This window comes from Budorcas taxicolor, chromosome 14 (genome assembly GCF_023091745.1).
Source record: "Budorcas taxicolor isolate Tak-1 chromosome 14, Takin1.1, whole genome shotgun sequence".
Taxonomy (NCBI): Eukaryota; Metazoa; Chordata; class Mammalia; order Artiodactyla; family Bovidae; genus Budorcas; species Budorcas taxicolor.
The window spans coordinates 94,279,703-94,295,509 of NC_068923.1; the positions used below are offsets into that span (position 1 = coordinate 94,279,703).

Sequence of the window (15,807 nt, forward strand, 5' to 3'; positions counted from 1 at the left end):
GGAATTGTGGGCAGGAGGAGAAGGGGACGACCGAGGATGAGATGGCTGGATGGCATGACTGACTCGATGGACGTGCGTCTGAGTGAACTCCAGGAGTTGGTGATGGACAGGGAGGCCTGGCGTGCTGCGATTCATGGGGTCGCAAAGAGTCGGACACGACTGAGCGACTGAACTGAACTTAGTTACCATCTCATGGTGTTTTGAACTTAATTTTTACGCGCGTTGCTTTCCCTCCGGGAAGATGTTTTCAGTTTCCAATACTGAATATTCTGTTGGGATGCAGTGGCCTGGGTGTTGGCAGAGATGACCCACATGCTCTCACAGACGGGGTCCAGGCCAGTGCTCTCATCGGTGACAGGGTGCTCCTTGGGCTGCTGGCCCAGTGGAGAGTCTGCCTGTCGGCGCAGGAGGCAGGCGTTCAATCCTTGGTCTGGGAGGATCCCGCGTGCCTGAGAGCAAGGCAGCCCATGCGCCCCAGCCCCTGAACCTGCGCGCTAGACCCCGGGCGCCCCCGCGCCCCGACCCCTGAGCCCCTGCACCCCAACCCCTGAGCCCAGAGCCCCAGAGCCCCCAAGTCCACGTGCCCTGACCTCTGAGCCCGCGAGCCCATGTGCCCCGACCCCTGAGCCGCCGAGCCCCTGAGCCCCCGTGCCCTGACCCCTGAGCCCAGATCCCCCGAGCCCATGTGCCCCAATCCCTGAGCCCCTGAGTCCATGTACCCCGCGAGCCCAGGCACCCCATCTCCTGAGCCCCCGAGCCCATGTGAGCCGACCCTCGAGCCCCTGAGCCCATGTGCCCTGACCCCCGAGCCCCTGAGCCCACGCGCCCTGACCCCCCCCAGCCCATGCACCCCAACCCCTGAGCCCCCAAACCCCTGAGCCCATGCGCCCAACCCCCAAGCCCCTGAGCCCACGTGCCCAGAACCTACACACCTCTACCCCTGAGCCCAGAGCCCCTGCGCCCACGCACCCCGACTCCCAAATCCCCTAGCCCACACGCCCTGACCCCTGAGCCCCCGAGCCCTAGAGCGGGCTCCGCAACCAGCGAAGCCAGCAAGTGAGAAGCCTGCGCCCACAGCTGGAGAGCAGCCCTGCTCGCCCCAACTAGAGGAAACCCGAACAACAGTGAGGACCCAGCACAGCCAGAAGTGAATACATAAACTCAGTTTAAAAAATGAGTAGGAAATTAGGTTTAAAAAAGAAAAAGCACTCCTTGACAGTGCGCTGGATTAGCAGCAGCCTGTTCCCGGCTGCCCTGCTGTGGAGGTCAGCAGGTGGCCTGGTCAGAGGCAGGACTCCAAGGCTGAACTTGCATTAGGGAAAACACAGGCAGGTCACCTCGTTTCTCTGTCTGTTTTCCCGTCTGAAACAGCGATGCAGGGGCCGGCTTGCAGTAGAGCTGAAAGTTTCTTGCCAGTTAAAATCAGTGATTTTAGTATCAGTTTGGTTGAGACCTTAGAAGGGGCGGCATGGATTCTCATAAACCCCACAGAAAGCAAGGCTGTGATATGCGTTCAGGGAGTGACTGAACACTTTCTCACCTTTGGTTCTCTCTCCTCTTCCCTGGGGGCTCAGACAGTAAAGAATCCGCCTGCAGTGTGGGACACCTGGGTTCTATCTCTGGGTTGGGAAGATCCCCTGGAGAAGTGGCTAACCCACTTCAGTGTTCTTGCCTGGAGAATCCCATGGACAGAGGAGCCTGGCGGGCTACAGTCCACGGGGTCACAAAGAGTCAGACACGACTGAGCAACTAAGCTTTTACCGAAGAAGAAGGTGCTTAACAAAGAGCAGCCTCGTCTCCAGCAGTTGCTAACCCAGCCTGATCATCCCGAGATTCAGTCCCAGAGACAGGAAGCAAGTTCAAAGTCCTGCATCCATAGTAGAAAACAGTGGTCGTCAACTGGGGATTGCATTTGTTCTAAAAACCAACTGAACTGCATATTTAGTGGTGTTTTGATGGGGCTTCTGGCACAATCTGACAAAATGTATTACATGATAATAACAGCAGTACGAGTTGGCATTTATTGAGACCTTAGTGTGTGCTCCGGAGAAGGCAATGGCACCCCACTCCAGTCCTCTTGCCTGCAAAACCCCATGGATTGAGGAGCCTCGTAGGCTGCAGTCCATGGGGTCGCTAAGCGTCGGACACGACTGAGCGACTTCACTTCACTTAGTGTGTGCTCAGCGCTTAACATAGAATCTCTCATTTCATCCTCACAGTATGAGACGCACATCTGTTCCCATTTTATGGATGAGAAAGTTGAGGCGCTGAGAAGGTGAATGCTTTGCCCTTCGTTATGCAGCAGGTAATGGCTGTGACTTGGACTTGAGCCCGAGTCGGTCTGTTTCCACAGCTCTGCTGTGAGGGACGATGAGCAGTGCGTCAGGAAGGCAGGAGTGGAATTTGGGAACGAACGCAACTGAGTCCTGTTCCTGCCTGAAAGGTATATTTTCCTTCTCTTTCTTTTCTCTTCCTTGGCCGTACCACGCAGCAGGCAGGATCTTAGTTCTCCGAGCAGGGACCGAACCCACGCTCCCTGCAGTGGAGACGTGGAGCCCTAACCCTGGGCCCACCAGGGGGTTCCTGCTCGCTGCCGCCTGAACCGCACCGTTTACTGGGCCTGTGCCAAGCCTTGGGGAACAAGGATGAAGGGCGGGACGTGATGTTTGCCCCGGTTTGCAAACTGCTGTTCTGGGTAACAAGCAGAGCTCTGTGTTTCGGGAGGAAGGTGCCGGGATGCAGTGCCCTCCCGTGACAGAGGGGCGCCACGGGGCCAGGTGGCTGGGGTCCGAGCTGCCCCCAAGCAGGACCAGCGGACTCGGGGCCCAGCGCCGGTCCTGGGAGTCCCTCTGTGTCCTCAGCACGTTCCACGGACCGTTCTGGGCTTGTCTCTTCACCTGTAAAATGGCACTTAGAGGCCTGATTCTGCTGGGTACGGTGTATAAGCAAATAATCACATGTTTGGGAAAAGTCTTGGAGCTTCTTGGAAAGGCACTTTGCAAGCCGGAAGAGTACCTTTCTTGGGACTCATCAGAGGAAGAGATCAGAACTTGAGAGGCTGATATTGCTTCTTATTCCTCGGAACTGGAGACCTCCCAGGAAAACGCTCATGCAGAGGAAGAATTCAGTGAGAAATCTCAGCTCTAAGGAGATAAGGGAGGGTGACAGGGGCCTTCCTGCCCTGACCTTGAGTTCACATCTTATCTCAAGGATGAGATGAGGGTTCAGAGGGCCGCGTGAGTGGTTTCGCACACATCATTAAGAGTGTTTGCTAATGGGGCCTCGTCGTTTATCCATTCTACGTACAACTGGGCCATTTTGCTGTAACTCACACCACATTGTGATTCAGCTACACTTCAGTAAAGAGTGAAGAAAGCGAAGGGTGTGTCAGGGGATTCCCTGACAGTCCACGGGTTAAGACTCTGGGCTTCCACTGCAGCGGGCCGGGGACATGGGTTTGATCCCTGGGCTGGGAACTAGGCTCCCGAGAGCCGTGTGCTTGGCACAGCCGGAAACAACAGCAGGTTTTTGCTGTGTGTCCCGAACGAGCTGATGCTGACTCCCTGGGTAGCACACGTTGAGGTGTCCGCTTCTGGCCCTTGGGGCATGCCATGTTAATTCCACATCACTGGCTCGAGGCAGTCCTGAAGGCAACGTGCTGGCTGCTTCTGTAGCCCGTCTGTGGCCCCGTCTGTGTTTACAGGCTGGTGTCTGTGTGCTGGGTGAATCGCATGCATTCTTGCCTTCCCGTGGTGTTTCAGCATGACCGCAGTGTTGTCTCTTTCTTAGCCTGTATGAGCATAAAATGGGCAGAAGACAGGTGCTTCTGTTTAAAGTTTGATGGCATGGAATGCTCTCTAAACGTAGAAGTTAGATCTGGGTTCAATCCGAATCCCACTCTCTATTTTTAAACCATCGTCATTGCTTTGCTTTCTGATTTTTTTTAGCATTTTATTTATTTATCGGCCGTGCTTGGTCTCCTTCCAGAGCCCAGGTGTCCTCTAGCTGCGCTGAGCGGGGCCGCCCGCTCACTGCACAGATTCTCATCGCTGAGCCCGGGCTCCAGGAGCACAGGCTCGGTTACCCTGCGTGTGTGGGAGCTTCCTAGACCAGGGATTGAACCCGTGTCCCCTGCGTTGACAGGCAGATTCTTAACTATTGCATCACTAGGGAAGTCCTCCTGCTCTTTTTTAAAAGTCTGGCTTGAGCACATTAGGACTTCCCTGATAGCTCAGTTGGTAAAGAATCTGCCTGCAAGGCAGGAGACCCCGGTTCGATTCCTGAGTCGGGACGATCCCCTGGAGGAGGGAAAGGCTGCCCACCCCAGTATTCTTGGGCTTCCCTGGTGGCTCAGCTGGGAAAGAACCCGCTGACCCCTGGGTTGGGAAGATCCCCTGGAGGAGGGAAAGGCTGCCCGCCCCAGTATTCTGGCCCGGGGAATTCCGTGGACTGCATAGTCCCTGAGGTCGCAGGGTCGGACGCGACTTTCACTGTGAGCACGTCGCTGCGCCTTGCGAGCGTGCTTCCTGATCTGTCGCCTGAGGGTGACGATGCCTGCCTGACTCACAAGGGATGGAAGCGTTAGTGTTGTCATCTCCGCTGACACTCCTTCATCACGATTCCAAGAGCCACCCCGGATACGCGGGACTCGGAATCAGGCACGCTGTGTCCCCAGGGGTGTTTACCTTCTCAGTTCTCTGAGGTGACAAGACACACAGCGTGCATGGGACCTTGCTTTGGACTGACTTGACATGGCTCTGTGTAGACCTGTGACTCAGACTTTGTTCCTGATTCATAGACTCCTGAAAAGGGGTCTCGCTGATGGAACGATTGACATTACCACCAGAGAAGATGGCCACTGCAGCTTTCTGCATTGTGTGCGTGTGTGTGCGTGTGTGTGTGCGCGCGAGCGCGCGCGTGTGTGGTCTCAGACCAGTTCCTTCTGGCTCTCCAGATCACTCATACTCTCTTCACATTAACCGGTTCTTCTTTTTTTAAGTATAGACTCTTTTTCTATTGCAGTAACTTGCACACAGCGTACAGTTCACCATGGTAACCGTTTAGAACGTGCAGCTCAGCAGCGTGAAGCCCGTCACACTGACCAGCTCTCTATTCCTTCTATCACGTTCTGTATTGTTTCCTCGTCCTCATCAGGCTGAGAGGATTCAAGCGTCTTCTTGAAGCAAAACTATGTGAAATGTCTATTATGGCCCTGTTTCCCGTAAGAGTATACGTATACAGCTGCACACGTGGACGCCACGGATTGTTTGCAAGGATACGTAAACAACTCTTCCTACTGCGTTCCTGTGGAAAGTGGGGGTTGGGGCTTTGCTGGCGGTCCAGTGGTTGACTTCACCTCTCAATGCAGGGGGTGCGGGTTCTGTCCCTGGTCTGGTTGCTATGATCCCACATGCCTCGTGGCCAAAACCAATAAAAGTCAAGTCATAAAACAGAGGCACTCACTAGTGTAACAAATTCAGTGAAGGGTTTAAAAATGGTCCACATCAAAAAATATTTATCTTGAAAAAAAAGAGGGTCAAGGAATTTCAAAACCCTCCCGAAGTGAAGGCAATAGTCCAGGGCACGCCCGCGCGTCTCCTGGCTTCAGCAAGTATCAGTTCATCACCAGTTACCCAGCTTGAGGTTATGCACTTTTGAAGTGTTTTAATCTACCAAGGGCATGGATTTGTTTGATCACTTGAATTTTTAATTATAAAATAAATCCAGACACGAAAAGAAAATGCAGTCTGTTAGCTGTCGTTGGTTCCTGTCTTGTTTTCTTGTCCTTTTAGACTTGGGACCTTGCAAGGGTGAGTGAGTAAGCGTGACTCCCTCTGAATTCTCCAGTCCCCAGGGACAGACACTGGCCGTTCCTGGACATCTGGAAGGGACAGTAGCTTGGGGTGAGAGCACGTGGATGTCAGCGCTGTTGCCCAGAGACCGCGAGGCTCGCACTGCTGGCTGCACCGTTCTGCTGGCTGTGTGTTTTAATTAAACTGTTTACTTCGGCTGAGATTTATGACGCTGTTTTTAAATGAGAATATGTGGTTTCCAGCACTCTTTTGTTCTCCGAGCCCTGCAACCCGCTGCAGTTTTCCACGAGCTGCTTTTTTGAAAAACAGTTTCTGCTTTGCTTATCTGATGGACGGTAATTTCGTAGGGATTATTAGCACCCTGAACTCTGTAGTGTTTGGTCTCCTGGAGCTAGAAGAGGAAATTGTCAGGTGGCACTTTCAGCAGCTGGTTCGCTGACCGCGAATAGAGTATTACAGAATCACCTTGATTCTAAGGCCTGTGAACAGCTGTCTGAAATGAATGGTGGGAAGGTGGCTTTTGTATTTCAATTCTCCAGCCAGTGGCATAGAGAATGCAGTTAAAACAGAGATGATTATTCTTCCCAGGGCTTCAGTGTGGATTGATTTGGACTCTGTTCTTCAGAAGACTCTTCTGCCCCATGCATCTCAAGGCTCAGGGTGTCGGATGCATCAGCTGATTTTTCCCATCAGTGAGGCTCTGTGCCCTGCCTTGTAAGGGGCACTGGAATTACAAATCAGCAGCTCTCCCCTAGCATCCCTCACTCCCTCTGACTGTAACGCAATGGGATGAGTGCTTTACTAGTGGGCAAGCACAGGAGGGAAGCTCGTTTTCTGGTTTGGGGTGGCCGGGAAAGTGTTCCCAGGGGAGGTGCTTTTAAGCCGAAGAGCAAGTAGAATTTTTCTAGCTATTACAGGCAGGAGGAGGGGGTGTTTTAAGCTGAGGGGTGTCTGTCTTCAGGGTAGAGTCCAGGATGTCCAGACTGTGGGACGGGCATGCCGGTGCGCGGGGCGCAGAGACGGTGAGGAAGCTTGGGAGGGCCTGTGCCGGCCTCCTGGCCTGGGGCAGGTGCAGGCCTCTTGCAACCAGAGCCAAGACTCCTGCAGCCGCCGGAAGGGGCTGACCCTGTTCTGGTTACTATCAGAGAGCGTGCAGCTTGGAAGAAGAACCAAAAGGCCCGAGGGAACCGCGAGGGAACCACGGGGCCGGCTGGGGCCTCTGGCCGCCTCTCCCCACGCCCTCCCGGAGCTGGCCTGCACCCACCTTCCCTGGCTGCCCGGTTGCTCAGGGTCTTAGGATCCTGAGGATGTTTAACCTGTGTTCGAAACACTGCGTGTGTTGGCTTGGCCGGAAAGTTCACTTGGGCTTTTCCATAGCACCCTATGGGGGAATCCGAACGAACATTTCGGTCGGCCCGGTGGATGGTCCCGGGACGCGGGGGCTCCGCACGGGGAGCCGCGGGAGACCAGGGGCGTCCGGGCTGCGAGCCCCCCGCTCCGAACCGGGACCCTCCTCGCTGCTCGGCTTTCCACACGGGCTCCTGGTTTTCCACTGGGCTCCGCCTCGAAGGAAGGCTCCCGGGACAGACAGGGCTCGGAACCATCGCCCCTGTTCCCGTGTTGGACGGAGCCGTCCTGCTGGGCTTCGCCGACGGCTGTCCCTTAAGTGGGGAGAAGCCTGTGGCCCTGGTCCCCTTGCCGAGCAGCCGGTGGGCGCAGGGACCCCCTAAGTCAGGGACTCTCAGCCAGGCTCCACCCCGGACGGGGAAGGCCAGCTCGGGGGTCTGCATGCTGCCTGGGGTGGCCGGGGTTAGGGAGGCGTTCTGCAGCGGCAGGGGCTGTGGGCCTGGCCCACAGGGTGACCGGCGTGTTTGCAAGGGCGGCTCAGCATCTCACCAGGTCTTCCTGGAGAATGCCATCCCAGAGAGGCTCTAGTGTGCAGAATTTCTCTTTTCCCACAAGACTTTGAAATACTGCCTTTCCTACCCACTTCTTGGGGATCATGCATATTCGTGTATTAGACGTTGTGGAAATTCGTAAGCAGTAAACTGAGTTCAAAGAAATGGAAATGCTTAAAAAAAAAAAAACAAAACAACCCAGGGGAATCCCCTAGCCGTCCAGTGGTTAAACTCCACGCTTTCACTGCTGAGTCCCTAATCAGGGAACTAAGCTCCCACAAGCCACACAGAATAACCAAAATACAAAAAAACACATATACACCCACACAACAGGGATTAAAACTTTGGAAGTGGATTGCCCCAGAAGTGAACCCATATAAGTTTTTTTTTAAGATGAATTCCATAATATTAGATGTTCACTAAGTCGTGGGGTGAGAACCCCCACTTTTTTTCATGAGAAGCTTCCCCACATTTTAGAAAAGGGTGTAATTTCTGTTAGTGTCCCTGTATCTTTATTTGTTCACCAAATATTTATGCCGTGCTCATAGTGCCAGGCATAACACTTGGTTATTTACAGTATGAAAATTCTTGTCTCTTTATTGGGCTGGTTTTTCTGGAATTTTTATTGGTCATTTTTAGAATTCTGTGTTTCTATCAAAGAGAAACAGGCGGTAACAGTTATTGAACATTTTTAACCCCTGATGGACTTCCCTGGTGGCTCAGACCGTAAAGCGTCTGTCTACAATGTGGGAGACCCAGGTTTGATCCCTGGGTTGGGAAGATCCCCTAGAGAAGGAAATGGCAATCCACGGCAGTACTATTGCCTGGAAAATCCCATGGACAGAGGAGCCTGGTAGGCTGCAGTCCATGGGGTCGCAAACAGTCGGACACGACTGAGCAACATCACTCACTCAACCCCTGATAACACGTCTGAGAAGATCGGGTTCTAGGCTGCCTCCGAGATCCGAAGTTCTTTCTCCTTGATATTTCTGCTCGGTTTCCTAGACGAGGAAATACACCAGGCCCTGGTGGGCTGCGAGGGCTGTGATCAGAGCTGCTTTGTACTGCACTGCGTGAGGTTCGGAGGGAGGCAGGCCTGCTCCAGAATTAGCACCAAGCTCAGTGTTGAGGGGATTGTAACTGAAAGGCTCTGTTCTGTAGTATTTAAAGATAAATATGACCTAATACTTTTTTTTTAAGTTGGAAAGTTTATAGGAGCCGAAACTTGTCTCTTGGCTCATAACATATTCCTCCTCCACCAAATTATATAGCAGCTTATTCCACATTTCAGTTTCTAAATAAATTGGTCCTCATTATTCTTAGGTTCCTGACAGACATCTCGTCTAAGAATCAATGCTTTGCATTCTGCCGCTTTGAGCACGTTAAGCAAATTACTCAGTGTCATTGCCGCTGAATTAGTCAGGAAGATTCATGCCATGACTTCAGCACACCAGTGTGAACATGCTTTTTTTTTTTTTTAATTAAGGCTGTTTACGTCTTAATACTTACAGCTCTGCTTTTATATCATTGTGGCTTTACCATTAGCAGCCCCGGGGAGCTGTCATGAGGATTAATGCCAGTAAAGCAGTCAGAGCTGCCTGGCTTTTAGTAAGGGCTCGAATGCTGTCTTCATCCTTATTAACCAGCTTTGTGATTGTGTGAGGAGATAGTCAGGGTGGTTGCCGTTATCCTGGTTTTACCAGCGAGGACACTGATGCTCACAAGTTTGGTCGTCTGGAATTACTGGCCGTCAGGATGAGAGCCAAGTCCTGTGTTCCTGACTCTCCTCATAAGTAACATTTTGGGGTTTAGTATTTCACATGTGAATTTGTGGAGGGTGAAAGCCTTCAGGCCGCAGCAGTTAAGTCATTCATGTGAAAATGCTTAGGACAGTGCTGAGCACACAGTAGGAACCCCACTAAAGGGTTCTTTTCGGGAACTTGCTGGTGGTCCGCTGCTTGAGTCTGCCCTGCAGTGCAGGGGACGTGGCTTTGATCCCTGGTCAGGGGGCTAAGCTCCCGCGAGGCACTGAGCAGCTCAGCCTGCGTGCCACGGTGAAGATGGTGTGTTCTGCAGCTAAATCCCGATGCAGCCAGACAGAAAAATACTGAATGAATAAATGGTTCTTTTCCCTCCGTCCACTTTGTATCTGTTAGGACTCTAGGACTCTCACTCTTCTCTCCCTGCCCCCCGTCGACACCCCAGCTGAGCCCTTCATCGTCAGACTTCTCAGGAGCCTCCGTCTTCAGCAGTGGGTGACTGTCTTCACTCAAGCTGCCGCAGCCAAGAATCACCGACTGGGTGGCTTAAACATCAGCAACGCACTGTCACGTAGCTGTCGGGGCTAATGATCTGAGATCACGGTGCTGGTGGGGCTGGTCCTCCTGAGGCCCCTCTCCTTGGTGTGTAGACAGCCGCCCTCTCTCTGCGTCCTCACTGGTCCTCCCTCTCGGCCTGTCTGTATCCTGATCCCCACTTCTTAAAGGGAAACTGCTCCGGTTAGTCCAGGGCCTGTCCTAGTGACCTCATTTGGCTGTAATTACCTTTTAAAAGACCCTGTCTACGAGTGCAGCCACATTCTGAAGTTCAGTGATTACAGCCTCGAAGTATGGATTTTAGGGGAACCCAGCTCAGCCTATGACAGGGGTGTAGCAAGGAAGGGCATCTTGGTCTCAGAGCTTCAACCCAGAATGTTCCCAACTCAGAGTCCCAGCCCCTGGCTTCCCTTGAGTGCACTCCAGCAGGCTCAGTGGGTAGAGACTCTGCCTGCAAGGCAGGAGGTGCAGAGACCTGGCTCAGTTCCTGGGCTGGGAAGACTCTCTGGAGGAGGGCGTGGCTGCCCACTCCAGTATCCTTGCCTGGGGAATCCTCATGGACAGAGGAGCCTGGTGGGCTGCCGTCCATAAGGTTGCAAAGAGTGGACTTGACTGAAGCAAGTGAGCACACACATTGAAAAAAGACCCAGGTGGGAGCAGGACCTAGCTCCTGCCTTCGGGAATGGGAGGGCGGGGCCTGTTCTGTGTTGGGTGCTGTACTGAGTTGCTGGTGCTCAACAGATGTTGTGGCCCCAAATCGCAGCATCACCAGGGATAGGGTCGGTGCAGCTGCCTCCATCTGACAGAGGAAGAAAGAGACGTTCTCCCGGTTTCTGTGTGGTTCCTCAGTCAACCCCACTTCTCTACAGTATTGAGATGATGGAGTAAGACGCATGCGAGTCACATGGGTGACCCCAGGGATGTAGCCCGCCAGGCTCCTCTGTCCATGGGACTCTCCAGGCGAGAACACTGGGGTGGCTTGCCATGTCCTTCTCCAGGGGGTCTTCCCGACCCAGGGCTTGAACCCGGGCCTCCTGCGGCTCCTGCATTTGCACCACTTGCCCCAGCCGGGAAGCCCTGGTCTGTGTAAAGAGCCTCACAAGGGGCTTAGTCGTCGTCCCTAGGAGGGCGAGACCAGTGCGGGCAGGCATCTTCGTGCGTTCTCCGACTCCGGTCTCTCCTGCTTGGAAGCACCTGATGGGCAGGTGGGGTAGACGCTCATTCGTATTTGCTGTGTGGTGGAGTGAACCCAGAGGGCGTGGATTCTCAGCAGTCTGTGATGAGGAAGTGCTCGGTTTCCGCAGGGTTCTAGAAGTTTCTTAGTTGGTCGGTTGCAGCCGTAAGCTCCCCCGGTGGAGAGCGCGGGAGGGAGGGAGCCAGGGCAGGGTGAGAGCGCGCTCGGGCGGGCGGAGCTCTGTGCTGTCGGAGCTTGGGCCTGCCTCCCCTCTGTGTGCCACGCGGGATCTGCGGGTGGGGTCACTTTCTGGGGCCTCTGCTCTGACCAGAGGGAAGGGGCCCGCGGACATAAAGGTATTGGATGGCGCTCCGATGCGGCCCGGGCTTGAACTTCGTCACTGCTCCCTGGGCCTGAGTCAGAGGTGCGCGCTGTCGTCAGCATTCCTAAAGTGACTGCCAGCTTCTCTCCCCAGGCTCAGGCTGCACGAGGAGAAGGTTATTAAAGACAGGCGGCATCATCTCAAGACCTACCCGAACTGCTTCGTCGCGAAAGAGCTGATTGACTGGCTGATCGAACACAAGGAGGCGTCTGACAGAGAGACGGCGATTAAACTCATGCAGAAGCTAGCAGACCGGGGCATCATCCACCACGGTGAGTGAGGCGGCCACAAGGGCTTTTTGGCCACACGCTGTAGTGGGTGGGATCTCGGTTCCCCAAGCAGGGATTGCCCCCGTGCCCCTGCCCGGGAGTGCAGCCTCTTAACTGCGGGACCTGCAGGGAAGCCCCGAGCCTTCTGGTCCAGGTTCGAGCCCGCCCATTTAAGAGACAGAGCCCCGAGCCTTCTGGTCCAGGTTCGAGCCCGCCCATTTAAGAGACAGAGCCCCGAGCCTTCTGGTCCAGGTTCGAGCCCGCCCATTTAAGAGACAGAGCCCCGAGCCTTCTGGTCCAGGTTCGAGCCCGCCCATTTAAGAGACAGAGCCCCGAGCCTTCTGGTCCAGGTTCGAGCCCGCCCATTTAAGAGACAGAGCCCCGAGCCTTCTGGTCCAGGTTCGAGCCCACCCATTTAAGAGACAGAGCATCTCGCTCTGCCTCTCGGGCACCTCTGCCCAGCGACTTTCCCTCCCTTCTTCCAGGAGGCACCTGGGCTTGTTTCTGTGGACTTCTTTATACTTTTTCATCTCTGAGTATGCGTCTCTCAGCAGTGTGACGTTCAGTCTTAAATCACTGTGGAGACGCATGTTTCTGCCTTTGCCGTTTGACCCGCACCCTGTTTGTGGGATTCACTCACGCTGGTGGGGTGTCTTGTTTGCGCCTTTTTACTGCAGCGGGTACTGTGCACCGTTTGGCCATCGTACCTTCATCCGTTCTGCTGACGGGCATTTGGGCTGTGTCCAGGTCTTGCTGTTACTGTCTGTTTCAGTGGCCAGTCCTGACCGCATCCCCCTGAAATGCCTAACCCTGGCCAAGACCTTTCGCACGCTGCTGCTCTCTCGGGCTGAAATGCCCGCCGCCTCCCCGCTCGCTCATTTTCTTCTCCTTCTTCAGAGCTCCACTCGCATGCAGGCTCTTCAGAGAGGCGGCCCTCCCCACCGCGGAGCACCCCACGTCTAGACGCGCCTTTGACGTCTGCTCAGCTCTTTCGTAGCCGTAGCTGTATCACCTCCTGTTTCAGTTACATATCAACCTGTCTCTGTCTCGCTGGATTTCACATTCTTTCAGGCTGATGCCTACCCTGCTATCGTGCTCAAGAAGAGTTTGTGGAAAGGAGGAGGAATTGAGTCTTGTGACTTAACAAATGATGATGATAGCTCATAAAACTGAGCACTTTTCTGTATCAGGGACTGTGCTAAATTCCTGTATTAAATTGTCAAGTAGTATGCTTGAGAAATTAGGTAATAAAACAAATCCTAATCAGCATCTTCCTTCATCTGAGTGAGTAATGAGGTTTTTTTTTTTTCCTTATTTGCCTCTCTGTGTATATTGTTTTTCAGTTTGTGATGAGCATAAGGAATTCAAGGACGTCAAGCTCTTCTACCGCTTTAGAAAGGACGACGGCACCTTCCCCCTGGACAACGAAGTGAAGGCCTTCATGAGGGGACAGAGGCTGTATGAGAAGTAGGTTTCGCGTGGACGCCTCCGCTTGAACCTTGTAGACCTCTTTCCATCTTTTATCATTTTGACTTCAGCCCGGCTCTCCCACGTGGGGCGGTTGCATAACTCTTCTTTTTAATATGAGAAAACTATTATCACTCACTGGCTTTTCTGTTTGCCAGAAATTAAGTCAGTTTCATAAGATTCTTAATAAGGAATTTATTTCAATAGTATTTCTATATTTAGGTCGATTTAACAAAACCCAACAGTGAAAGCAGAAGGTTGGCCCTCGGCGTTTGCCATCCGGTGATGCGGCTGCCTGCCCTCTTTTAAGGGGTAGCGTGTGACTTGGACGCATAGACTTGTAAACGGCTAGAGAAGCATTGTCAAGCACAGGGGAAGTCCAAGTTCAGGTCAAGGGATGAGCAGTGAGAGAACTTCAGAAAGCAGAGCGGGTGAAGGGGAACCACCTCGCGGCTCTTTGGAGGGTAGGACTGTGCTGTGGCCCCGGAGTGTTTGCTTGGCGGATCTTGACCCGCCCAGGGCTTTGTCTCTGAGCTGAGCTGCTGTTCCTGTGGTTCCATTCCCAGCCTACCTTCCTCGGTTTTTTTTTTTCCAGGGCAGCCCTTAGAGAAGGGAATGAAGGGGCAGCGGCACCCTTTCCTTAACTCTGACTGCCTTTCCCAACACGCGTTCGTGACATGAAAGAGCCTCCTCTGTAAGTGGGCGGGTGCGTGGGGCAGAGGCACCTGGGTGGTCCGCTTAAGCACCATGATGATTTAGGAGCCGGGCCAGGTTTGAGTTCTAACCGTGGGACCTTACCCTTCTGAGCCTCAGCGTCCTGCTTTCCGACACGGAAGTGGGTGATGGCGCTGTTCAGCGCTGCTGTGGGGACTTGAAGAATCGTTTGTGTCCAGTACTTAAGGACTTGGCTTGGTGCCTCTCGTGTGTGGTCAGGTCCCGTGGAGGACAGCCGTCTCGGACACTAACCCGACGTCACGCCGCGCTGGGTCCTGTCCCTCCCCTGTCCTGCCCGTCGCGGTCTGTTCCCCTCTCCGGGCGCTGGGCTGTGCAGACGCTCCCTGCCCCGTCGCCGCTATTTCTCCTGGTTCCCTGGCCACCTGCTGTCTGCCCCCAAGTGTCGGAAACCCTCCTCTCCTGACCTGTGTGACTGTGAACGGGACGCTCTGTCAGCACCTCCGTTTGCTTACTGGAGTGTGTGTGTACGTGTTGTTGCCGCTTTCTTTTGCTTTCTTAGTTCCTTTTAGAAAATTCTAGTTGGTGTTTAGCATTTAGGCTACCCTGCTGGTCCATTGAAACTGTTAAGATTTTATGTTGTCAAAAGCATCCATGTCGGGAGTTCCTAACCCGTGTTGGGTTAGGATTCTGGGCTCTTCCTGCTGTGGCCAGGTTCAGTCCCTGGCCCGGGACTGAGATCCTGCAAAAAGAAAAAAAATCATATCATTTCCTTGGAAGCACGCCAGGCGATTCTGTAACACTTTTCTAGCTATAGATTATCTCCTGGGATCTGGGCACTCACCTTATGGGAGCCGGGGTTAGCAGCAACTGAAACGTCTGGCAGAGAACTTTTCTTACTAGTGGGATGGGTGTGGTAAGAACAGTTGAAGAAAGCTGTTCATCGCGTCCAGAAAACGCTCACCAGCCCCCGCCTCTGCTGCTTCCCCCGTACGTCCTCTGCACCAGTCACACTAAACTGTGTGTCTCTCTTCTGCCTCTGGGCACTTGCTAATTCACGAATTATTCCACAAACACTTAGTGAGCCCTCCCCACCCGGCAGGCACAGTTACAGTCCCTAGAAATGTGCCGCGGATCAAAGGCGGACAAAGCGCCTGCCTCTGCGGAACTTGCAGGCTAGTGGAAGAGGCAGGCATTGAAGGGGTAACAGGTGAAGAAGAGTGAGCTTAGTACAGGGTTCGCAGTGATAGAGACCCTTCCCGAGGGCGGTGAGGCGTGTTGGGGGGGACTGGGAAGACTTCCCTAAGAGGTGGCATTGAATGAAGTGTGGGTCTGCTGGGACAGCTTCCCGGGTGGAGGGCACAGCAGAGGGGAAGGCCTGGGTGGGAACGCGCTCAGTGTACTTCAGGACCACGAGGAGGCCAGAGCGTCCGGGGAGAGGAGAAGGGGTGAGCGGTGGGACGTGGGCCGGGCCAGGCCGCCACGATACTGAAGGGCTCCCGCGTGACGGGAGCCCGTTGGAGGGTAGGGTGGTCCCGGTGGGGACCCGGGGTGCTTTTGCCTGGGATGTCCCCTTGCCCAGTGGACTCTCTCTGCCAGGCTCAGCCCTCTCCCTCACTCACTCTGCCTTCTGGGCTGTGTGTTCAGTGTGGCCTTTTCTGCACATCCACCCACGTCCCCTTAGGATGGACTTAGGTGGTGCTCCTGTGTGCTAATGCTGTGAGAGGGCTGTATTAGACCTTCACCTTTGTGTGTTTGCACACACACAAGTTAGACCAAGATGTGTGGGCAGGGGAGCTGCCTCATCCCTCTTTCGA

The 15,807-nt window shown here is 54.0% G+C and overlaps 1 protein-coding gene across 2 annotated transcripts in view; it reads left to right on the forward strand.

Moving 5' to 3' along the window:
* DEPTOR (DEP domain containing MTOR interacting protein) overlaps positions 1 to 15,807 on the forward strand; it is a 162,973-nt gene that overhangs the window by 38,772 nt on the left and 108,394 nt on the right. For both annotated transcript variants that reach the window (XM_052651523.1, XM_052651524.1), the window contains exons 2-3: positions 11,676 to 11,854; positions 13,195 to 13,318. In XM_052651523.1, the coding sequence (XP_052507483.1) occupies positions 11,676 to 11,854; positions 13,195 to 13,318 (303 nt within the window). The remainder of the gene's footprint in view (positions 1 to 11,675; positions 11,855 to 13,194; positions 13,319 to 15,807) is intronic.